Source organism: Rhododendron vialii, chromosome 10a (genome assembly GCF_030253575.1).
Source record: "Rhododendron vialii isolate Sample 1 chromosome 10a, ASM3025357v1".
In the NCBI taxonomy this organism is placed as follows: Eukaryota; Viridiplantae; Streptophyta; class Magnoliopsida; order Ericales; family Ericaceae; genus Rhododendron; species Rhododendron vialii.
Genome location: NC_080566.1, coordinates 17,751,775 through 17,777,242, shown reverse-complemented (window position 1 = coordinate 17,777,242; position 25,468 = coordinate 17,751,775). Strand labels below are relative to the sequence as shown.

At 42.8% G+C, this 25,468-nt stretch overlaps 1 protein-coding gene across 1 annotated transcript; it reads right to left on the bottom strand.

The window, feature by feature from the left end:
- Positions 1 to 1,605: 1,605 nt before the first annotated feature.
- On the bottom strand, positions 1,606 to 2,906 carry LOC131302965 (uncharacterized). The gene is made up of 3 exons (XM_058329756.1): positions 2,792 to 2,906; positions 2,345 to 2,630; positions 1,606 to 1,684 (listed from the first exon to the last, which is right to left on the bottom strand). The coding sequence occupies exons 1-3, from the start codon at positions 2,904 to 2,906 to the stop codon at positions 1,606 to 1,608; spliced, it is 480 nt and encodes a 159-aa protein (XP_058185739.1).
- Positions 2,907 to 25,468: the final 22,562 nt, after the last annotated feature.

Here is a 25,468-nt window from a genome sequence, read left to right as displayed (position 1 = left end):
GAAGGGCAAAAATTTAATATCAGTGACAGGGCTTTAATTAGCTTTTCTGATAGGAGTAATTCACAACTAAATACTCACGTATTCCATATTAGCCCCAACGGGGGCGGTATAGATCCTTAGGTTAGGCCTTGATATTCCCGTGCTAACGCACTTGGCTCTATCTTGTTGCTTGCCTGGTTACGATCATAGGGGACGCTGGACTTCATTGTTTGGCGGAGTCTAGCTGTGACTTGGATGCTTCGAGTTATGATATTAAATCTGTATATATTAAGCATATTTGTTTTTCTTTCTTGTTTTGCCATATTTCTTTATGTTTTGTTGTGTTTACTTTGAATAAAATCTTGGAGATAATTCACATGCAAAAGATTTCATCAATGTGTTAGTGTAAAAGGACTTTCATTAGTTCTTGGTAATAGTTTATCGTTAATGATCCATTGTCACGCCCTCAATTTTCAACATAATTAATAACGATTTCTAATAAACAAAATCTCTCAAATACACGCTATTATACCCCAAAAGATACTTCATTTTCAAAATTTGCAAATTAAGTTCAAAGGTTACATCCTCGACTCAACGGCCAAAGTAACATAATATTTGTACTAAAGGAAGGAGTTAAGAGTTTACAGTTATCCATAGTCAAAACGAAAATGATAATTAAAATTACAATTACATCTCAAAAGAAGTTTTACAAAAAGATGCTAAAGTAATTTGCCACGCTAGTTTTCAAAAGAATGATCAACCATGCACTCCATGCACGTCATGTCAATGCCCCTGCGGTGTACCTGAAAATAATAATAAGGTTGAGCAAACACACGCCCAATGGAGAATTCTATACTCATGCTATATGTCAATGTGATGGTCATGCACCAATAGGAAGATATATGGATAAGAGATCAAGAATTCAATGAATCAACGAGCATACAAAATGACAAACTGAAAATGAAACAATCAACTAGTTCTCCGTCACATTCAAGGCGTCATGTATTTCATAGTTAATAAGTTTTTTGCTCCAAGTGCACATTCCGGGTATTTGGGATCCCGTTCATCCCCTGCCGGTCATCGCACCAATAGGTGGACCCAATCATTCACTACCGGTCATCGCACCAATAGGTGGACCCGTTCATTTCTTGCCGGTCGTCACACCAACAGGTGGACCTGTTCATTCCGGGTATTTAGGACCCGTTCATCCCCTGCCGGTCACCACGCCAATTGATGGGCCCGTTCAAGTTTCCTTAAGCCGTTTCATTACTCATGTCATCGATTCTTATTACATCACCAAGTCACAAAGTTCACAACTTCCATTCGGTCTTCGTGTGCCCCATTTCAATCATATTCCTCACATAAAGTGTCTTAAGTTCTCGGTTCGGCATTTGGCAATCGTATACATCAAGCTATCGTCATACTTCCCGTCAAATGTAAATTAACGTCCTTGAACTCATAAAGATACATACCGTCACTATGGAAACGAACCACGACATTAGAATATGAGAATTAGAGTTCTTACAAAAATCTGTAGTGGCTACGGGTAGGACCAAAAACGGACTACGGGTAGCGGAACAAATGTTCAATTTCTGATCAGTGACTACGGGTAGGACCAAAAATGGACTATGGGTTGCGCCTGGAAATTTCAGCGCGATACACAGTTTTCACAGACCAACAATACACTTCAAAACAATGACCAGACCTGAGATTTAGGCACAAATTCAACTTATCAACGCATAGAACAAGTAAGAAATCCCTACCTCGAGTCAAAGATTGAAACCCACTCGGCTTGAGCAAACCCTAGCTGTACAAAGGTTGAAACCGAGCAAGATATGCCTCCTTTGAGCTTGAATGAACGAAACCCGATGTTTAGAACACTTGAGGATGTCGATTTTGTGGAGGGTTTGGGTGGATATGGAGTGGTGGAAAGAGAGAGAGAGAGAGAGACGAATATAAAGAGAGAAAAAGAAAAAGAAAACGTTGGGGAGAAATGGAGGGGTGTGTGTGTTATACAAGCACTCCCCTATATATACTACTACAAAAGCAAATTACACAAGTACCCCTTCCACTAATAATGTCACCACATTAACCCCCATATCAAATAAGCATTACACCTTTCACATTAAATCCGTAATTAACATTTACTAAACATAGGAATTATTGTTATTAAAAAAAATACGGGTTTCTACATTCTACCCTCCTTAAAGAAATTTCGTCCTCGAAATTTATAACCATAATCAATAAGGTATGCAACATTTAGATATGCACCAATTGTATTACTAAAAATCATGCAACAATTTCATAATCATAAATTTTAACTCAGAAACTCACATTGATTCAAACCAAAAATAAGTGCGGATACTTCTCTCTAATCTCATCTTCACGTTCCCAAGTCGACTCTTCCTTGCCTTGGTTACTCCACAAGACTCGCACTAACGGTATTGTCTTACCCCTCAACACTTGATCGCGCGAATCTAGTGTACGAATCGGTTCCTCCCCATATGACGCATCGGCTTCTAACTCAAGTTCGGACCACTCTAAGACATGAGATGGATCTGGCTTGTATTTCCTCAACATGGACACGTGGAACACGTCGTGCACTCTGAAAGCTTCGGTGGCAAGGCCAAGCGATACGCTACTTCCCCAATCTTCTCAATAATGTCAAACGGCCCGATATAACACGATGAAAGTTTTCCTTTCTTCTCGAAACGTGACAAACCTCGACGTGGCGATACCTTAAGAAATACGTGATCTCCCTCTTCAAACGATAACGGTCGGCTACGACGATCGCCTTAGTTCTTTTGCCTACTTTGCGCAGTCAATAATCTTTGGCGAATCACTTTAACTTGCTCGGTCGTTCTCTTTTGAGCTTCCAAAAGGCGTTGGTGAATTGCTTTCATGCTCTCGGAGGTCTCCTTAATCATATCTGGCCCTACTAATGTAGCCTCGCCTAACTCGGTCCAACACACAGGTGATCTACATGGTCTCCCATACAAAGCCTCATACGGTGCCATCTCGATACTCGATTGATAACTATTGTTGTACGCGAATTCGACTAACGACAAATGATCCTCCCAACTACCCCGAAAATCCATGACGCAAGCCCGAAGCATGTCCTCCAAAATCTAAATCGTTCGCTCAGATTGACCGTCGGTTTGAGGAAGATAAGCAGTGCTAAACAAAAGATTAGTGCCAAGAGCGGCCTGTAAACTCTGCCAAAAGCGCGCGGTAAAACTCGGATCTCGGTCTGATACGATAGAAATAGGGTTTCCATGGAGACGGATAATCTCTTAAATGTACAATCAGCTAAGCATGTCAATCAAATCGGTGACTTGAATAGGTAAGAAATGAGCAGTTTTGGTCAAACGATCCACAATCACCCATATAGCATCCTGTCCCCTCGGCGACTTCGGTAAACCCGTAACAAAATCCATAGTCACGTTCTACCGTTTCCACTCGGCCATTGGCTACGGTTGTAATTCTCCCGCGGGTCTTTGATGTTCAGCTTTCACTTGTTGGCACGCGAGACACTTAGACACGAAAATAACGACATCCCTCTTAATTCCAGACCACCAAAATTGTCTACGCAAGTCGTGGTACATTTTCGTTCCTCCTGGATGAACGGCTAACGGAGAATGATGGAACTTTCGCAAAATTTCCTTTCGACATGATACGGGTATGAACAACTTTCCTTGATAATGCAAACCTCGGTCGGTATGAATCATCCACCCTTCTTGAGCATTCCCACTAAGGAATTTGGTACGAAGTTCATCCGCTTCCTCGTCGTGTTGTAGTGCTTCAATGACTTGATTCGATAAAGAAGATTGAACGGTCAAATTGCATAAGGTAACCCCATCCCGGACTTCCTCAAAGTGCAACGCGTAGAATCCCATATCATTCATCATTTTCCACTCGTGAATCGCTAGACTTGCAAGGTGTGTTGGTTTTCTACTTAACGCATCGGCCACCATATTCGCCTTCCCTGGGTGACATTGCAAATCAAAGTCGTAATCCTCCAAGTGTTCCATCCAACATCGTTGTCATAAGTTAAGCTCTTTTTGGGAGAATAGGTATTTCAAACTCTTGTGATCGGAAAAGACCTTGAATCTCTCTCCGTACAAGTAATGACGCCAACTCTTCAATGCAAAAACGACGGCCGCAAGTTCTGAATCGTGCGTAGGATAATTCCGCTTGTGAGTTTTCAATTGTCATGACCCATACGCTACCACTCTTCCCAATTGCATCAAGACGCACCCAAGCCCTTCTTTCGAAGCGTCACAATAAACGGAGTAGCCAATTCCACGTTCGGGCACAATCAAAATCGGCGCGGTAGTCAATTGCTTCTTTAACTCCTCAAAAGCCGTCTCACATGCGTCACTCCAAACAAAATGTGTCATTTTCTGTGTCAACCTAGTCATAGGTGCCGCTACGCGCAAAAAGTCTTGGACGAAACGACGATAATATCCTGCCAAACCCAAGAAACTACGAATCTCAAACACATTTTTCGATCGCTGCCAATTCATAACGGACTCTACCTTCCCCGGATCAACAGACACTCCACCATTCGAAACCACGTGACCCAAGAATTTGACCTCGGACAACCAAAACTCGCATTTACTGAGCTTAGCGTACAAACAGTGCTCTCTCAAGAGTTCAAGAACGATTGTGAGATTAGATTGGTGTTCCTCCTCTGATGGTGAGTATATGAGAATGTCGTCTACAAAAACGACCACGAAGTGATGAAGGTAGGCACGAAAGATACAGTTTATTAAGTCCATGAAAGTAGCCGGCGCATTCGTCAACCCAAAAGGCATAACTACAAACTTGTAATGACCATAGCGTGTACGAAAGGTGGTTTTCGGAATATCCTCTCTTCGGACCCTTAACTGATGATAACCGGACTTAAAATAGATTTTAGAGAAACAAGCCGCACCCCGAAGTTGATCGAACAAGTCATCTATTCTAGGCATTGGATATTTATTCTTAGCAGTGACATGGTTGAGCTTACGGTAATCGATACAAAAACAAAGTGAGCCGTCCTTCTTTTGCACAAAAAGTGCCGGTGCTCGCCACAGAGATGTACTCGGACGAATAAACCCCAAATTTTCCAATTCCTACAACTGGACCTTTAATTCCCTAAGTTCGGAGGGAGTGAAACAATAAGGAGGTACGGAGATTGGTGCGGTACCGAGAAGCAACTCGATAGTAAACTCAACTTCTCTCTCGGGAGGTAGACCAGGTAACTCCTCCGGAAACACATCCAAAAAATCGTAGACAATAAGGGGCAGCTCCCCACGTGCAGACACATCCTCATCCAGAGTTAAACTCGCCAACAAAGAATAAATGGACTCTCGCTCTCGAGACCCACACAGATATGGCTCCAACGGTTCCCGACGTTCCCCAAAGAACTCAAAACAAGCACCCTCAGGCGAACAAATATGAACTCGACGCTTGAAACAATCAATGGTGGCATGAAACATAGATAACCAATCCATTCCCAAAATAAGGTCAAAGCCAGACATTCCCAATACAATGAAATCAAAGGTGAAGCGGCGATCATGAATAAGAAGTTCGCAGTCTCAACAAATACGATCCAAAGGTGTCCTACCCCCTAAGGGTGTCTCAACTAATAATGGTGGACTCAGACTTTCAGTTTCCAACTCCAAAGCACACACGAAGGATGCAATAATAAATGAATGAGATGCTCCAGAATCAAAGAGTACTTTAGCAAGGGAATTGAACAATAGAAATGTACCCCTCACAACCAAAGCCTCCAGAGCATGAGAAGTGACTGGAGGTGGTGGAATAGTAGAAGTGTTAGCAAAAGCTCTTTCCTGAGTAGTCTGGTTCAAAACAAATCCTCCCTTCTGCCCCGAAACCTGAGGAGTGGAAGAACTCGCGCCTTTTTCATTCTGAGAGCCCTGGATGGTAGTGGTCTGACGAAAATGTGGCTGTTGCGACCTCTCAGTACCCCTAAACGATTATTGACCAAACCCATGTCTGGACCCCCGCTGCTGAACAGAACCTGACTCACTACGAGCGCCTCCTCCTCCTTGGGGACAATTTCTAGCAAAATGGCTAAAGTCGCCACACATGAAACAAGCCTTTTGCTGACAATTTGCACAAATGTGACCCGATTGACTACATCGGTGGCAGGTGATTGGTGGCCTAGAAAAAGCTCCTCGAACTCTAGAAGAAACAGTCGATGGCTTGACACTCGGTTGACTCTGAGTTGCAAAAGATGTTTCCCGTGATCGCTTCCTCCCCTGACTCCCGAAAGTCCCCGAAGAACTAGCAGTAATGGCTGGTTGCCCCGATTCCCAAACTCCCCTATTGTGCTTCCCTTGGTATCTCAATACTCCTTGCACACTCAACAACCTCGGCATACTTCGTCTTGCGTTGTACCGTTACCATTCTCCTCACAATATTATGTAATCCCTTCTCAAAACGTCTACACTTTCTCTCCTCGGTAGCCACTAACTCTGGAGCAAATCGTGACAAAGATTGGAACTTCATCGCGTATTCAGAAATAGTCATATTACCCTGCTCAAGCTTCTCGAATTGATCCCTCAACTGATCACAGGAAGACTCCGAAAAGTATTGATCCTCAAAAAGTGTTTCAAACTCGGCCCATGTCATATTCTCCACATCCGGCTCGTTTGCTTGAGCTGCGTTCCTAGCCACCCTCCTCGCATCCTTCCTACTCTCCAAAACAAACTCCCACCACTCACCGGCCTCTCCAACAAGTTGAACGGCCACGATACTCACCCGTAGGTCATCTTCGGTAATCTTAAGAGCGATGAAGTTCTTACGGATTTGCGCCAACCAGTGGTCAGCCATGAGAGGGTCGCTACTTGCCCCATCAAACGAAGGTGGATTTAGACGACAAAATTCTGGCATAGCTACTAAGGCCCGATTGTCCGCATTCTCCCTAGGAGGAGGTTGCAAAAGATTAGAAGCTGCAAGTGCTGCGACAATATCCCTAGCAAGAGGGTTTTGAACATTCCACCTGTTGGATCCGGTCCGACCCCCAATTCTGCATCCCCATGCGGAGCTTCCCCATGCTGGCTAGCTTCGTCTTCTAACAGTTCCGCATGGCCACGACCGCAGCCACGGCCACGAGCACCCCTGCTTCCGGCTCCATTCCGCCTATTACTGTGTCTCGCAGGCATCTTACTACAAGGATTAAGAGAGAAAACTATCAACCACAACATATTTACTATGAGGTTAAACCCCCAACTTCCCAACACGGGTTAACAACTCTACACCACTCTACGATAAGGTAAATGCAACGCCTCATAATTTCACGAATGTCAATCATACACATGTCATGTAAAAAGATGCAATGCCCCCTCTTTTTTTTTTGAACCCATGAGACTAAGTCTCCCCACGGTCTCGAGGTATTCTAAACCTAAGCTTTGATACCAAGTTGTCACGCCCTCGATTTTCAACATAAGTAATAACGACTTCTAATAAATAAAATCTCTCAAATCCACGCTATTATACCCCAGAAGATATTTCATTCCCAAAATTTGCAAATTAAGTTCAAAGGTTACATACTCGACTCGACGGCCCAAAGTAACATAATATTTATACTAAAGGAAGGAGTTAAGAGTTTACAGCTATCCATAGTCAAAATTAAAATGATAATTGAAATTACAATTACATCTCAAAAGGGGTTTTACAAAAAGATGCTAAAGTAATTTCCCACGTTAGTTTTCAAAAGAATGATCAACCATGCACTCCATGCACCTGTACCTGAAAATAATAATAAGGTTGAGCAAACACGCGCCAGTAGAGACTTCTATACTAGTGCTATATGTCAATGTGATGGTCATGCACCAATAGGAAGATATATGGATAAGAGATCAAGAACTCAATGAATCAACGAGCATACAAAACGACAAACTGAAAATGAAACAATCACCTAGTTCTCCGTCACAAGGCGTCCCGTATTTCATAGTTAATAAGTCTTTTGCTCCAAGTGCACATTCCGGGTATTTGGGACCCCGTTCATCCCCTGCCTGTCATCGCACCAATAGGTGGACCCATTCATTTCCTGCCGGTCATTGCACCAATAGGTGGACCCGTTCATTCCAGGTATTAAGGACTCCGTTCATCCCCTGCCGGTCACCACGCCAATTGACGAGCCCGTTCAAGTTTCCTTAAGCCCTTTCATTACTCATGTCATCGATTCTTATTACATCACCAAGTCACAAAGTTCACAACTTGCATTCGGTCTTCGTGTGCCCCATTTCAATCATATTCCTCACATAAAGTGTCTTAAGTTCTCGGTTCGGCATTTGGCAATCGTATACATCAAGCTATTGTCATACTTCCCGTTAAATGTAAATTAACGTTCTTGAACTCATAAAGATACATACCGTCACAATGGAAACGAACCACGACATTAGAATATGAGAACAAGAGTTTTTACAAAAATCTGCAGTGGCTATGGGTAGGACCAAAAACGGACTACGAGTAGCGGAACAAATGTTCAGTTTCTGATCAGTGGCTATGGGTAGGACAAAAAATGGACTACAGGTAGCGCCTGGAAATTTCAGCGCGATACACAGTTTTCAAGGACCAATAATACACTTTAAAACAATGATCAGACTTGAGATTTAGGCACAAATTCAACTCATCAATTCATAGAACAAGTAAGAAATCCCTACCTCGAGTCAAAAATTGAAACCCACTCGGCTTGAGCATGCCCTAGCTCTACAAAGGTTGAAACCGAGCAAGATACGCCTCCTTTGAGCTTGAATGAACGAAACCAAATGTTTAGAACACTTGAGGATGTCGATTTTGTGGAGGGTTTGGGTGGATATAGAGTCGTGGAGAGAGAGAGAGAGAGAGAGAGAGAGAGAGAGAGAGAGAGAGAGAAAGAAAAAGGAAACGTTGGGGAGAAATGGAGGGGTGTGTGTGTGTGTTATACAAGCACTCCCCTATATATACTACTACATAAGCAAATTACACAAGTACCCCTTCCACTAATAATGTCACCACATTAACCCCCGCATCAAATAAGCACCACACCTTTCACATTAAATCCGTAATTTAACATTTACTAAACATAGGAATTATTGTTATTAAAAAAAAATACGGGTCTCTACATCCATGGTCTCCGAATAGGCCCCTATCGGTGGCAGCTTAGGTCTGTGGGTGAGGTTTGATATTTCCTAGAGTGTACGCTAGGTTGTATCTTTTCTTGCTTTGTTTTGATTATAGGGGACGTTGGACTTGATTGTTTGGCGAGGTCGAGCAATAAATTTTATTACGGGTGCTAGCATAACAAATTTTCGACGGTCTAGTATCGCCACCCATTTCTTACCCCATCGGTAAGAAATGGGAAGAAAAGTATGACTCGTGTGATCGCGTGAAGATCAGGTGGTGTTCATTTGTTTATTTTGCATGTTTTTGTGTTTTCTTTGTGTTTACGTCGTGTTTTTCTTTATTTTCTGTCTTTCCATTTTTGTTTGATTTGAAACTGGATAACACGGGCTGGTGTTTCTAATGTCAATTGCTTTGTGGAAAATCGTTCTCTCAAGTCTTCTGCAGGGTTTATGTGCTACCACACCAGCCATGGTAGTATGGGCCTAAAAGCGGGGTGAGTGAGGTATTCAGGAGCCCTAAGCATGGGTGCGGCTACGCGGCGCGTCCGTTAGTCCGATAAAGCCTTGGATATGACCCAGTGTGACTAGCTGTGGTCCCAAGTTGGCAGAACCAAAGGAGTAAACCCTGGAAGCATCTAATCTAACTGGAGCAAGATATTGACATGAAATCCTCCAACTTGGTCGAGGTATTTAGGGGTTGACATTCCCCTTGGACGGTACATTCGCTCACTTTCCTCTCTTCGCTCTTGTTCTTCATGCTATGAAGGCATAGCATCGTCTTAAGTTGGGGGGAGGGGTTAGCTTATGTGCTATTTGTTTGTATTTTTGTGGAAAATTTGAAAAATTTAAAAACAATTGAAAATTGAAAAACCAAAAAAAAAATGAGAAAATTCAAAAAATTTAAAAAAATAAATAAAAGCTTTTTACTTGTAATCCTTCCTTTTGTCATAGTTTTAAGTTTTTTTTCATGACTTGTTGCATGCTCAATAGTTGTTAGTTAGCAAGAGTTCGTAGCAATCCTAAGAATTTTTGTGCTTCTCAATTTGCATGCTTAGTTAAAAATTGAACGGTTTAGGTTTTGAGTTAAGTTTTTGAGCAAGCTTTGGCCCATATCCCCATCTTTTCAATAAATTAAAATGCTTGTAGTTAGGTGAATAATCGTGTGTCCATGTCTAATTGTGTTTAAATGTCGATTTTCAATCATCGTGGAATCCAAAGCGCACTTAGGAAAGGATACAAGGCATTCTTTGCATGATCATACCACATATGTGTCACCCGTCCTACTTTGCATCCTGTCTTTTCCCGTTCTTTGCTTTAACCTAGGCGACCCGTTGTTTGGAGGGTTGTTGGGATATGTGTTCAATGAGAAAAGGTGTTTTGGGGGTGTTAATTGAGTTGTTAGAAGTTTCGGGGTTCAAAATGAAGAGGGTGAAAAGTTAGCTTAATGAGCTCGGCATCGATAGGAATAGACATGTTGCATCGGTACTGAGAAGTTATGAGGAGTCCAGTTAAGCATTCGGCATCGATAGGATGTGATATCATCTATCAGTACCATCAAGCAGGCAGTCAAAGCAGTTCGGTATCGATTGGAAGTAACTTATTCCATCGGTACCGAGGCCCCTACAGCAACAGATCTGGCAGAACAGTGCACGATTCAAACCTACTTCATCTTCCAAATCCGATCCTCTCTCTCTTACCCTCCATTGTTACTCCAAAACTCTAACCCTAAACCTCCAATCAACCTCAAAATCCTCCATATTTCCACAAAAAATCCCCAAATCCCCCATCTCCTTCAAGAATACTCAACTTTTCTCTAGTTATTTCAAGGATTTCCACAAAAAATGAGGTAAACCCACTTCCCCCTTTCAAAATTCGAATTTTTTCATTTCTCCCTCAAAAATCCGAAATTTCTTCCCATCTTCCACTCATATACCCACTTCCCACCATAAATCCTACCCTACATTCCATTTTTCCACCAAAAATCAAAACCCTAGATACACCCTACCCAAAAATCCGAAAATACAAAAAAAATAAAAACCCAAAACCCTTTCAACCTACAATGCCGAGAATAAAACAGACCGCACACCGGGCTATCTCTTCTCAACCGGAGATTGAGGAAGAGGATGATTTTTTTGGCAGAGGAAGAGGATACTCAGCAGGAGAATGCTTCGGGGTCTCGGAGTAGAAAAAAGAGACGGACTCCGACTGAAATTGTAGCAGACAAGAGAAAGACTTGGGAGGGTAGTTTTGACAGCAGGAAATTCAAAAATGAGCGTCAAGTGGATGCCGAGAAATTTAAACCTGATCACATGGGCCTCTGCCGCATTATTCAAAAAGGTTTGACATTCTGGACTGAGCGATTACTTGGTTATAATAAGAATGCTATCATAGAATTCTATAAGTTTATGCAAATTCCTGAGGGTGATTGGGAGAATGGCCCGGCTGTAAAAATTAGTTCTTGAGTAGGAGGTATCAATGTTGAGATTACCCCTGATGATATTGCAAGATTTGAAAATTCAGCTCCCCCCTCCTGATTTGGTGAATTATCCCAGAAAAGATGAGATGTTGGCTGAACAGGTGGTGAATATGATTCTTTATAGTGACCCCTCGAAAGCTACAGTACCCCACGTGCCTCGAAATTTCAAAGCTACTGTTAGATTTTTAAACAAAGTTATTCATTTCAATCTATTTCCCCAAGGCACGGAGCACAAACCAACTAGGAAAAGTGCAGAACTTCTGTATGCTTTCATGACAAATGATTTGGTAGTGGATTGGGCGATGTTTATTTTCACTCAGTTGTGAGATTTTAGGGCTAACACATTGATTATTGCCAGCATACCTTTTCCTTGTATGATTACTAGTTTATGCAAAGAAAAAGGAGTTAAGGGGTGGGCTTATGAAAAGTTGGAGGAACTTTCACCCGGCCATTTGATGATACGTTTGATGAGAAGAGTTTATCCCAGACTCACGCTGCTAAGGACAAACATGTGTAATCCGGGGATTATTTGACTACGATGCAATCAAAGAAGGAAAATCAAACATCTTGGATTAAGAAGCTGTTTTGCCAAGGAGTTGGGCTCATTAATTCTCGAAGGAAGGAGAAGGTTGAGAGGAGACAGATCATGAGGGAACAAGAGAGGCAGAAGAGAGAGTTGGCTTGGCAAACATCGATTCTAGAGCAATAATATGGGGTGAAATATGATCCTAAACCAGTTGATGATGGAGAAGTTAGTGATGATTTTGCAGGGTACGAAAGTGAGGAATTGGCTGACTGAGATGCTAGCTTGGTGACTGGGTGATATGGTGTGGTGGCGTGAAGAAGAGTCGGTGGTTTAGAAATTCCCCTTACTTGGTCGGGGTCGGGTTGGTTGAGATGCCAACCATTCTATCCTTTATTTTGTTTTGTTGCATTTTAGTTCGTAGTTTAGTATTGCACATTGTTAGTTAGTTAGTTGATTTGGTTTGGCCGGTTTGGCCATTAACTTGGTTGATTTTATGTGTTGGCGGCGGTCATTCGCGTAGATGACTAAGCTAGTAAAAGACTGTCGCCGATTTTTGCTAACCCTTTCTTTGTAACCAATGTCATTACAAGCTAAATAGTCCTTAGTTGATCCTTTGCACGTATAGATTCCTTTATGATTGACTGTCTAATATTTGCATAATTAGTTGCATGGCATGTTTTCCTTTCGTTATCCAAATATCATCTGCTAGTTTTTAATTCTGTTGAATAAAGTGCTTTCGTTGTTTGAGGCATACTATTTCTTGTTCGGTGTTGCCTGTTTGTCAAGCACTTCTTCGGTGGATATGGTTTAGTCTGAATTCACAAGTTTTGTGTCTCGTATCCTCCCCTTGTTCGAGGACACAAACCTTTTTAGCTTGCACTTAAACTTGCTTGATACTTGGCTTGTTTAGTTGGATGCTGAAATTGTGAGTTGTAAAAATGAAAGAAAAAGCCGGATTGATTGAACTCTTGATAATTGGTAATGTTGAGCATGTTCTAAGTTATGATAGCGGAAGGATTGCATAGTAACTAGTTTTCAAATTTTCTGCATTTTGTTTGACTAGGGATTAGCAAACCTCAAGTTGGGGGGTGTGATAAGCACCCGATAATGCAATGTAGGGTGCGCTAAATCTCTAGATTAGTTTAAGTTAATCCTTTAATTAGTTGTTTTTAATTACTTTTGCTCATAAGGTAGTTTAGTTTCGTTTTGTAGAGAAATTGTTCAAAACAGGGGTTTTAAACCTCAAAGCGTACCAAAGACATTCAAGGACCCAATGGTGGCCCGTCGGCTCGAGAAGGCAAGCAAATGACCAAGTGATGGAAATAACACCCTCGGCATCGGTAGAACCAAACAAGTTCCATCGGTACCGAGCTGGTTCAGGGTTCAAGTTATCAACGTCGGTATCGGTAGATCTAATCATTCTCCATCGGTACCGAGCATCTCAGGCTAGCCCTTAACAAGTCCGGCATCGGTAGACCTCAATGCCTTCTACCGGTACCGAGCCCTTATCACAGCAGTGTACCATGTTTTGTATCGGTACCAAGGGCTTTGGAGGGTATCTTTGGAGCATCTTGGAGAATATTCCGTGCGTGTACCTTGGAGGATATAAAAGCTCGTGATGTCACTTGTACAAAAAAAAGATTGTATTGCAAATTTTTAGATCTAGGGATAGATTTTGAATCACTTTTTGAATTGTTCTTGTTGTTCTTCATTTTTCAGCACTTACTTTTTAATTTCCAGCCTTTATTAGTTTAGTTTTGCTATTATTTCGTTCATTAAAGTTGTAGCCGCTACTCCGATCTATCGTTTAATCTAGTTTTCATCTAGTGTTTTTTTCAAATATGCTAGCTAGATTTTTGCTTGCTCTTATCTTTTTAGATATGTGTGAGTAGTTTTCCAAGGTTAGGTCATGGGGTGATTAGCACCTTATGGCTTGAGTTAAAATTGCTTTTTTCACCAATAAAGTTTGAATCTTTGGTTCGAAAATCGATGTGCAGTTCGGATTTGTTTGTCAAATTGCTAAGGTGTTAACCTCCTTGATCATGTGTAGGTAAGAGTGAGCCAACTTACCACACATGATGCTTGGAGCTCTATCGCTCGAGGTATTTGCTAAATAAATTCTAGAGCTAGCTTGGTAATCGAACCATTTTATTTTCCGGATTAAGAACCTTAGTTGAGTATCTTAAACCGTGTAATCGGGTGAAAAATGTAGTTTTACTTGAGTCATGGGTGTTAGTAATTCCTAGACCTAACATGCTATTTATCCTAGTTAATTCGCTTTTAATTTAGCCTTTTTTTTCTTTCCACCGCATACGTAAAACAAAGTTGGCTGCCTAAAAGCCGAAAACCTTGCTTACTTCTACAAATCCAGTAAAGCCGTACTAATTATTTCCTTGGGTACGATCCCGGTCTTTCGGATTATTATGCTTCAATTGGACGCTTCTACCCTATGCTTGGGGTGATTTTATTTGATATATTGACGAACAAAGTAACCCCCAGGGAACCAATTAACGTGGAAGCAACCTGAAAGTGGATGGATCAATATCAACTTCGATGGGGGAGTGGACGTTCGGGGAAAAAAGAGTGGTCTGGGATTGGTTGTTCGAGATGAAAATGGAACATTTCGAGCGGCTCGAGCAGTTAACGTTGAATATTTAGTGCAACCTTTGGTGGCAGAAGGTATGGCAGCGAGAGAGGGTCTCATCTTTGCGCAAGAGCTTGGGTTTACGCGAATTCAGTTGGAAGGTGATTCGCAGCAAATTGTTAATCTGATCCAGAAAAAGGAAGAGTCGAATTCGTCAGTTGGTGTGATTATTTCAGATGTGAACAGATTGAGGACTGGTTTTGAAGAATTGAAGGTGAGTTTTGTGAGGAGAAGTGGCAATTCTATGGCGCACGTTGTGGCAAAGAATGCAGTGAGAGGGAGTGGAATTCATACTTGGGAATTTTATCCCCCCTTTGGCTTTTTGTTCCTCTTTATGAGGACGGCAGCCCCCTTTGATGTATTGGTTACTTTTTTCTATCAGTAATACTATCCTAACCTTTGGCATAAAAAAAGAAAACACTATTTCCAGCACAAACAACCAGTTTTCAGCTCGTAACAATAAATAAATGTATTGATTTGATCAAAGAATACCGTGATCAGCTCTACCGAAGAACTCTTTCAAATAAAAGTCAACAAGGCAAATCAAAATTTTCTTCGAAAAGCTAGAAATGAGTTGGATGGATTCAAACATGCTACAAAAAGTAGCAATTCGATATTTGTCTTAGTGAAACAAGAATTTAATTCTTGAAAGAGTCCATTGATTTAGTTGGAAACACACGACAATACAATAAACAATAAATCCAGTACCCAAAATTTCCAATTCTTTCAAAAAAATTGAATAGTGTAATAAATAAAAAAGGAGTAGGTGATAAAATTCCAGGGGACGTGAGTCGTGATCCCGGACCTATGTTACCTCCGCCCCTGTATACAAGTATGTAAGCATCTATGTATACACAAATATTCCCTCCGTCTAAATTTGTTTGTCTAATTGTCGAAATTCGTGTCTTTTAAAAATATACTTATATCTTACATTTTATAATATTTTTTATGATTTTGAAGATTTTGTATAATAAAACTAATTGAGATCTATCAAACAAGATTCATATTACATATTAAAAACATTACGAATTGAAAATTATAGACAATTCTTTGAGAGGTCAAATGCTTTCAAAAAGTCAAAAAGGGGACAAACAAACCTGGACGGATGGAGTACATACAAATATACGTACATGATATATGCATAGGCACCAGTGTTTTTCTGCACATTCAGGTGTATTTACATACAAGTACAAGTACAAGTACAACGAGAGAGAGAGAGAGAGAGAGAGAGAGAGAGAGAGAGAGAGAAAGAACAGATCGAGACGAGATGGATTTGGAAGGGTAAGAGAGAGAGACCTTCAATCAATGGCCACTTGGAACCAGTTTTTTTTTACGTGGAGAAGAGACGAGGTGCGGTTGGGAAGAGATCCAAGGGAAAAAAAAGTGACTTTCCCGTGCGCGAAACCTGGCAGCCGGTTTTTTAATTTTGAAAGAAGTGAAAGTAAGGTTTTGATACTTTCTCAAATTTTCAAAATAGTAAAAACTGTTTACAATATTTGGAAATGAAAGTAGTGTACCAAACATATTTTCATTCCTATTTTTTGTAAATTTTGAAAAAAAAAAAAAAAACAGAAAACATAAGTGCTACCAAACATAGCCTAAGTATACCATGTGTTAATTGCGCAATTCGGTAAACTTTAGCAATAGCAAGCCACCTCGGTAAGATGTAGCAAATACTGATCTAGATGCGTATGTATTGACAAATGAATCTTAGATTACCCAATTTCATCCATTTCAGTGCGGAGACCGAGGAATAATTAAAGATCAAATATTAATCATTAATTGTTTTTGGGGATGACCGTGATTGGAATTCTTTTATTAATTTTGGCTTAACTCTCTCAGTAGAACTGGGCCGATTCATACCTTGTTTGGATGCAATTTTGAAAAAAAAAAATTCAACTCAAAAAATACTCATTATCTCTATTTCCAATTATTTTTCTATCCTCTTTCCAATCATTATTCTCATTTCTCTCTCTACTCATTACTTCTATCTTCAATTATTACCCAAAAACCAAACTCAAAAATTTTCAAAACACCATCCTAACAAAGCATCAAATTCAAAGGCCCACTCGTGTGTTTGTCACATGCTTTGGGTGAAGTTTATTGTCACTAGATATTGGAATATTTGCATTCGTGTAGATTAGGAAATTCAGTTGAACGGGCCTCATCCATTGTAATCTTCGGCTTATATCAATTATAACGTATACTCACTTAGATGCCATGTGTAAACTTGGCCAATTGTTTTGTTTTCTTTTGAATGCTCAGATATTGTGAGCTTCGTTAATTTGTGAAACGACTTTGTTTGCATGTTTTCGGATGTTTGCAGGTGAAGATTCTCATGAAAACGTGACCATATCAAGAGCATTAGACTTAACAACATATTTGCTTTGAGCTTTCCTGGATCATCACCCACATCGCCACTATACAGAACATAATGATGATAATGTGAAACTTTGACATCGCCTCCCCCGCCAGCTGATGAAAAAAGGATGGGTCCACGTTGTGAGTTTGGTTTCAGCTCTTGGAATTTTTGTAGAGTTTAATGTTCTTCTAAATTTTTGTTACTTGGTAATGCATTCGCATGGATATGCATAATTATGGCAAGAAAAATAGATAATAGTAGCGACCAAAGAGAACTTATCTAAATTTTTGGAGCCTGGTTTATAACTACCATTTGATTTCTGCTGAGTTTTGTTTCTCTCTCCTTTTCTGAGCATGTCCAGTATGTTACCTACAGGTTGAACAAGCAATGGCCTTAAAGCCAAATTCCCCGTCATTTTCTCCCGTACTCGAAGATTTTGACCCCCAATCCACATCGGGATGGCTTGGCTAGAGTGACCTAATTGACCCAACGAAAAAGGCATCGAGGGCAAATCTGATTAAGGAGACTTTCTCAAGGCGTGATGCAGGGCAGATTTTTGATATACTACCCATTAGCACTACGGATGTTCCGGATAAACGTATTTGGAAAGAATCATCGAGTGGAAAATTCACGGTTAAATCAGCCTATGTATTGGCAAAGGAGATGATGCGTGTGGATTTGGGCAACTTGGAAGTTAGGGGGCAGACAAGTGGAACAAGCGATGACGAGGCGAGATCGAAAAGAATTTGGCATATCAAATCACCCATGAAAATTAAGCTGTTTATGTGGAAATGCCTGCACGAAATTGTACCGGTGAATGAAGCTCTTACTATTTGTGGGGGTTCGGTTTATCGGGATCTTGACTGTGGGTCGGTTCTGGTTCCTTCCTCTGCTGCTTCGCGTGTCTGCCGCCTGACCTGCAACAAGTCACTAGGGCTGTGGAAGCCCAGTGATCCTCCGACAATCAAGTTTGATGTAAGGAGAACTGAATAGGTCTAGGATTAGGGTAGAAAGGTATACCTCTTTAGGTTAGAGTCTCTTTGTATTTATAGACCTTGCTTTGCTTGGCTTCCAAGCTAGCGTGTAGAGGGTACGCTCGGGTAACCGTTTTAGGTGACGTCCTATGTGATGAATGGGATAAGGCAGTTACGAAGCACATGGTCAGGTTAGACTCCAATGATTATCCTCCTAGAGTAACCGTCTTTCTTTAACTGGCCTTAAGGTGTCGGAGTTGGGCACGCTCCGCGCCCCTTAGTATCGACAGAGCCCAGCCGGAGTCTTCCTACCGAGCGATGTTCTGGGAGGATCCCGAGGAGTCCTAGGGCCTTATGTTCACCATGGGGCGGGGGACTCACTTGGTTGCGCTCAGCGCCTCATGGCTCGGTAAATAGTCCGAGCCCCATTTTTGGGACCACTACAATAACCCCTCAACTTGCTTGAACGTTTTCTTTGAGCTCGGGGGAGTTGATAGTGCCCTTTCTCTGCCGCGCTGCTGGAGACCTGTGCCAATGCTTAACCAAAGTGGAAAACGGCTTCCGTATTTGTTAGGAGCATAGCCCCGGCCCTAGGAGCCATGTGTCGATCATCGCCAGGCTATCGTACGGTGGCAAGTGCCTGAGCACATGCCGTGTCAGATGATTGGTACAAAATGTCTCGTCGGGGACATGTGTCAGCCACCTAGTGGCTTGGTAAGCGGCTTTCTGACTCTTGTGTAAGCTTTTCGGTACGGACCGTCTGATGCTTGCCACGTGTCGAAGATTTGATGGCTTGGGGTGCGTCCCTTCATTTCCCGCGCATCCCTTCGAATCCTTCCCCTATAAAAGGGTAGGTGGAGAGAGAGATGCACCGTTTCTCTCTCTCTGTTGCTGCTGCTGTTCTTCATTCCTTGGAACTTTGGATCAATTTTGGGAGTGCTTTCGCAGCGGATCCTCTCACGAATCTCAAGTATGTTGATCTCTCTGCATCAATCTTTAGTTTTTGGACGTTTTTCTCGCGTTTTTTTTTTTGTTGCGATGAGGCAGAGAACACTGCATGCCATCATCTAAAACATGGCTAGCGCTGTTCACTGCACTGTTCCTGTTCTTCTCGAGCCGTATATTCTTCCCTAGGCGTATCCCCTTCCCAAGGCTGCCGAGATAATCCTTGGCCCTAGATGTTCTTCCCAAGGAAGGATATCCTGCTATTGCATGTGTCTTAGAGGTTTCGAGGGGTGACGCCCAGCCCGTCCTGAGCATTAGATCGTTTAACATCCCCTAAGCATGTAGCTAACAGATCTTGCATATCCCTTTTTGCTAGGTTAGAGCAGATGGTATTGATATCTCATCGGATAGTTCTAGTAGCTCGGTCTCCTCTCTTGTTGCCGATGAATTGGTGCGAGAAGCCCTTTGGATCCGAGCATTCTACCAGACTCCGATCGATTATATAGAGCCCTTTGATCCACTGACCGTCCCGCGCCCAGTCACGACATTCGGTCCTCTAGAGATGGAGACTCTGAGTACTTAGGATCATGGTCCAGGGCCATTTGCAAACTCTCCGAAGAAGGTCCAAGGGCGCAAGTGGCCGGTAAGATCATGCCCCTACCAAAATCAATTCTTCAGCGGTGCGCCGGGCGCCTACGAGGAGTTTGTGAGGATTTATGGTATTCCACCTGATGTCCAGGTTTGGTTATTGCACATTACCAACCCTGTCCACTGTTGCACCATCTGGGGGAGTTGATCTTTCCCCTTATGGCCATCACCGAGGGCAGGGTCAGGTTCCCCCTCCATCAATTTGTGCGCCGAGTGCTCCGAACAATGTCTCTTATCTTTTCTCAGCTCTCAGTTAATTCTTACCAGGTTATAACAAGTGTCATAGAGCTGAGGAGGCGGTACAACCTTACGTTCAGCTTGGAGGAGCTCTTCGGAGTGTACCAGGTCGGGGTGCATCGCTATTACGACCGGTGGTATCTCTAATGTCGGTCGGGATATGACGAGTTTCTGATCGATCACCGGCTCGACTCTAAGGAGTCGGCGAGCATTTATGTCTCGATAACCGGGAACTTCATGTTTGGGCCTGGTGAGAGCCTTGATATGGCGGTCCAATTTGGGGCCGACACGCCTGGTCAGTTGATTTCCCGCTTTTTAGTCTTGAATCTATTTGCTCTCCTTTATGCATATGTTGATTCCTTATTTTGGTGATTTCTTGCAGGTGAAGGGGTCGTGCAAGGTTACAGGGAAAGAGCGACCCAAGCCCTAATCACCGCTGCATACGCCATCCCTCTTCCAAACTGATACGCTCTGGATTTGCTCGGTTACGTCCTAACGTACATGAGCTACCTAAAGAAGAAACCTAGGCAGCAGAGGGCCTAAACGGCAGGAAGTGGGAGGGGAAGAGGAAGAGGGAGAGGAAGAGAAAGAACGCTTGGTCAAGCAGAGGCCGAGGCGGTCAATTCTCCCCCTCTGAGCGTGATTCACGAGGAGGTGGATCATGTGACTCCTGAGCGGACCGGACTGAGTGGAGAGATGATGACATGCCCTGCGAAAGTGGTGGAAAATTTGAGAAGGAGGCCGAGGGGTCAGGGCGTCGGTTCTTGACCGGCAGTAACAAATGTAGGGACCTCCCGCGCCGTTCCTATTTCGCTGGAGGAACCGCCACATAAGAGGGGGAGGACCAAAATGGGGGGTATCGCTCGGCGCATTAACAAGGGTCCGATCAATATTCCGGAGGAAGAAGTAGAGGAGCAAGACGGTGGGTTCTTCAGGAGAGAGTCCGAGGCTGAGGCTAGTGTTCGGGCGAGGGACGTCCCGTGGGCCCCTGAATTCTGCCATAAGAGTGGTCGCCTGATCCACCATGCTGATAGCTCGTCTCGGATCATTGGGGTGGCCTATGGGATGCTCAAGGCCTGTATTTTACTGAAGGATGCCGCGCTCGTCTCTGGGACCACTAATGACCTAGTAGAGGAGCTGGCCCAGTCGCTTCTGAGTGTATGTGTTCCTATTTTCACCTTTTCTTTTTGAGAATGCAGAACTTTTTGTAATGTTCTTACGCTTCTTGTAGGCAGGCTGGTGCTCGAGCTATGGTGATTCGGGATTGGTACACGGAGCAGGCTTCGAAAATTATAGAGTTGAAACAGGCTTTGGCATCGAGGGAGGAGGATCTGAAGGTGGCTCGGGAGGTCTGTGATCTTTACCAGGCGGACTTCGGGAAGGCCGAACAACAGAGGCAGGCTGCTGAGAATCGAGCAAGGAAGGCAGAAGAAGAACTGACTACTCTGAGAGCCACCCGAACCTAGGAGATTGAGGTTGTAGGCAACACGGTCTATAACAAGGGGTTTGACAAGGTCGCGGTGGAGTATGAAAAGCAGGTCCAAGAGATTGAAGCTGATTTGCATGGAGGCCGCTTCCGAGATAGGTTCAGGTATGGCTACGAACTGCTGCTGAGCAAGCTCGATCTTCCCGAGCCGCTCCTGAAGAGCTCGTGTAGCCTGAGGAAGAGGATGAATAGGTGCCAAACCCCGAGGGCCAAGCCAATCCTGCGGATTAGGCCAACCCCAATGCTGATGTTGCTCCTAATGCTTAGAATGACTCCCTTCCCCTTCTTGAGAAAGGCTTAAATTTCAAACGTTTTGACTAGGCAGCTCCGTACATTTGGATTTTGCCGTTCTAGAATTGTGTAATTAATTTGGATGTGACTGGCGCCGAACGATTGGCCTAAGCCAGATCACTGTAATATAGTTAAGGTGGGCTAGCACCGAACAATTGGCCCGAGCCAGGTCCTCGGTAGGTTTTTGTTCGTATTTTATACCTCGCTTTGCACTTTTGCACATGAAGCACCTTTATTTTCAATCACTTGTGTTTTATTCTAAAATGCTTGTGAATGTTTTTTAGTTCTTATTAGAGTATGCCTGTGCCCCCTGCTTCAGTGCCCCTGCTGCAGGTGGGTCTGTTTGGAACCAAGCGAGTTAAACCGAAGCATTTAGATTAGAAATTTGAAATTTCCCAAGCCCTTGCTTCGGGTTAGGTTGCCTTGGTTCTGACAGGGTCGCCTAAAGCATGGTGTTTGACAAGAACGTCGCATGCTGGTAAAGTCTGCTTGGGGATAAGTGCAAGGGTCCCGCAGAGGGCTGACATTTGGAAGGGGTCGGAATGCAGTGTATCTGAGCAGGGAATGGCTTTATGATGGATCATGTCAAGGGGCTCAAAAAAACAATCGAGTATCCTTAGGACGATCTATCGAAAGCTGGAACGACCGTGTTGGTCGGGACGACTTGGTGGGAAATGCACCGCAAGGGTTTTTACCTCTTGATGGGCCAAGTCCCGGAAGTCGTGATAAAACGGTTTGTGCAAGAGTAAACTGAGTGATGTAAAGTAAATAACAGTAGAAATAATAACAAGTACAGAAAAAAGAAAAAGATAGCTTCTCATTGATACTTTTGCTCAAATGCTATCATTACAATGAGGATTTTCTTGAAAATAAAGATAGCAAAGTAACATCCATAGGTGGAAGTTTTCCGATGTGCTCTACACTGAGGCAACTATTAGCTATAAAACTTCTTGAGGTTGTTAGGGCTCCAGGACTTTGCAATACGGATGCCATCCAGTTTTTCAAGCTTATAATTTCCCGAGCCAAGGTGTTTGAGGACGTGGAATGGCCCTTCCCAATTGGGCATAAGCTGCTTCTTCTTGGACTTCTCAATCACCTTCTTCCACACGAGGTCGTTAGGCTTAAAGGACCGGAGGTGGATGCTCCTATTGTAGCCTCGGGCCACTTCGTGCTTGTTAGAGGCAAGCTAGATCCGAGTGTTCTTGTGCCCTTCCTTGGCTAGGTCTAGGTTTGGAGCGATTGCTATTGTGGGCTACCATAGCCCCGGGTGGATCGGGGCGGCCCGAATAAAATAATGTTTTGAATTTGAAGAATTGAAGAGTCGCCACCCGGATTTATGGTTTGCCACCCACGAAACCGTTTAATTTTGAAAATGATTGTTTGAATTGAAAACCAGAGATTCGTTTGAGGATTCGGAAGCCACGTTACGAGAGGGGAAGGGTTTTGTTACGAGAGGGGAAGGGTTTTACGGCACCCCCTTGCCCTATTCGAAATTGGTCTTTACTAAACATTTGCAGGATTTTACGAAAATGTTTTGTGTCATTGAACAGTTAGTAGGTATCCACAAGTATATCAAGTAAGTAGGTGCATGCATGTGCTGGTTTACAACATATGTTGATGAAATGATACGAGATGTAAAATGACATGAAAATAAGGATCTGAGAATACTCCCAAGCGCTTGGACTTCACTCTTGAGCGCTCAGGAGTTCTGTTATCCCATTCTGCAAATTCTTGTTAGAAGAATATGCTTCAACATTTGAAATAATCACATTATACATAAATTGCTCAGCAAAGAGTTTAAACAATCATGAACTGGTCATGGTCGTCCAAGCCCTGCTTCCTTGCATCTGAAATCAAAATGATTAGGTTCTAGAAATTACTGGATTTTTTTAAATGCTAGAAATGACTTTCTAAAAGAATATTTAAGGAACAAAAATTATTTTCCAACTGATAACTGTCCTAAGCGCTTTGGAACAGTCCTAAGCGCTCGGGAGTGCCACAAAGCTTATTCGGAAAATTTGTTTGAAGCTCTTCTTTGCCCTTATTTTTACACTAATGCCTCCACTCAACCACACATCCAGTGTAAAGGACTGGAGTGGGCTGAGTGACCTCTCTCAGAAGGATAATAGCCCTTATGGTTCAAATAGGAAATGAATTCTACCTTCTTGAGTAGACCTTTGCTTCTTGGATGGAAAGGAGTGGAAAAACTTTAGGAATTTAAGTGTAAATCTTAATTTCCTGCATTTTTTTCTCGGTGATTTTGATGCTTTTTTGATTTTTGACAAGGCTTGAAAGATGGTTTTCTTGCAAAAGGATACTTTCTTTTTGAAAATAACAAGGCCAGGAGGGTGATATTTCGTGGTTGTCATATTGCAGCATAGGGGCTGCTATTTATAGGGCAAGGGAAAAGGATTTTGAAAATTAATTCAAAAATTAATAAATATATTTTGGGAAGGAATAAAACATGATAATTTGGTATTTTGATTTCTCTGATAGAAATCACTGTAGCAAGACCGAATAATTTGAAAAACATTGCCATGTGCTTCTGAAAAAGCTGAAAGTTCTAACATTCATTGGTCAACACAGTGGACCTAAGCACTCAGGAGTGATCCTAAGCGCTCTGGACAATCAATTTTGAGCTATCTGGAATGATCAAGATCTGGGTTTTTGGAAACAGGTCCTGAGGGTGTAGGACTGGTTTAGAGCGCCTAGGACTCATTTCATCAAAATGTTTTAGATTTTTGAAAATCCAAGAACCAAGGTCCAATCATAACCAAGGCTTGTATTAATCCAAATTCATCATCGGGGGGCCACAAAGCCACAAATTAAGGAATTTCAAGAGGTTTAAATTGGGGTGTCTACAGCTTCATTGTTAACTATCTCATCAAAGTTCTCGATTTGGATAGTAGGGAGCCTGACCGGGAGGGGAATGGCAGCTTCCATGCCAAAGGCCAGAGAGAAAAAGGTGTGGCCGGTTGAGCGTTGAGGGGTGGTTCGGTACCCCCAGAGCACCCTCGGGAGCTCCTCCACTCACTTGCCTCGGCAGGATGTGAACTGGCGCTTGATTCCAGTAGAGATAGCTTTGTTAGCGGCTTCGGCCTAACTATTGCCTTGTGGGTACCCTAGAGTGGATGTGTCCCACTTGATTCCGTATTCGTCGAGGAGGGCTTTGTATTTCTAACCGGTGAACTGATTGCCATTGTCGGTGATAATAGCGAATGGCACACCGAAGAAGGAAATGATGTTCCTCCAAATGAAGCGAATGACGTCGGTTTCTTCAATGGTGACCATAGGCTCGGCTTCGACCCACTTGGAAAAGTAGTTGGTGGTTGTTAGGAGGAATTTGAATCCTTCGGGAGCAACGAGGAGCTTTCCCACAATGTCCATTCCCCATTGTGAAAATGGCCACGGACTGGTAAGATCTAGAGGACTGAGGTCTCGGGCAGGTTGATGGATGATGGGAGAAAACATCTGGCATGTGCAACACAGCTTGACTTACTCCTTAGAGTCATGCTTCATGGTAGGCCACCAGTAACCCTAAGTTATGGTTCGGTGGGCTAGGGAACGACCACCTGAGTGACAACCACTGTCGCCAGCGTGAAGCTCTGCTAGGATTCTAGGAACCTGGTGCGGATGTGATACCAACTTGTACAAGCCAGTGAAGGACCATAGGTTGAGCTTACCATTAAGGTTCAACTAGTAGAGGGCAACTTTGTTACAGAGTAGGTGAGCTTCTCACTACAATAAATATGGGTTTTTATAGCATTAGTCAATAGCGTTC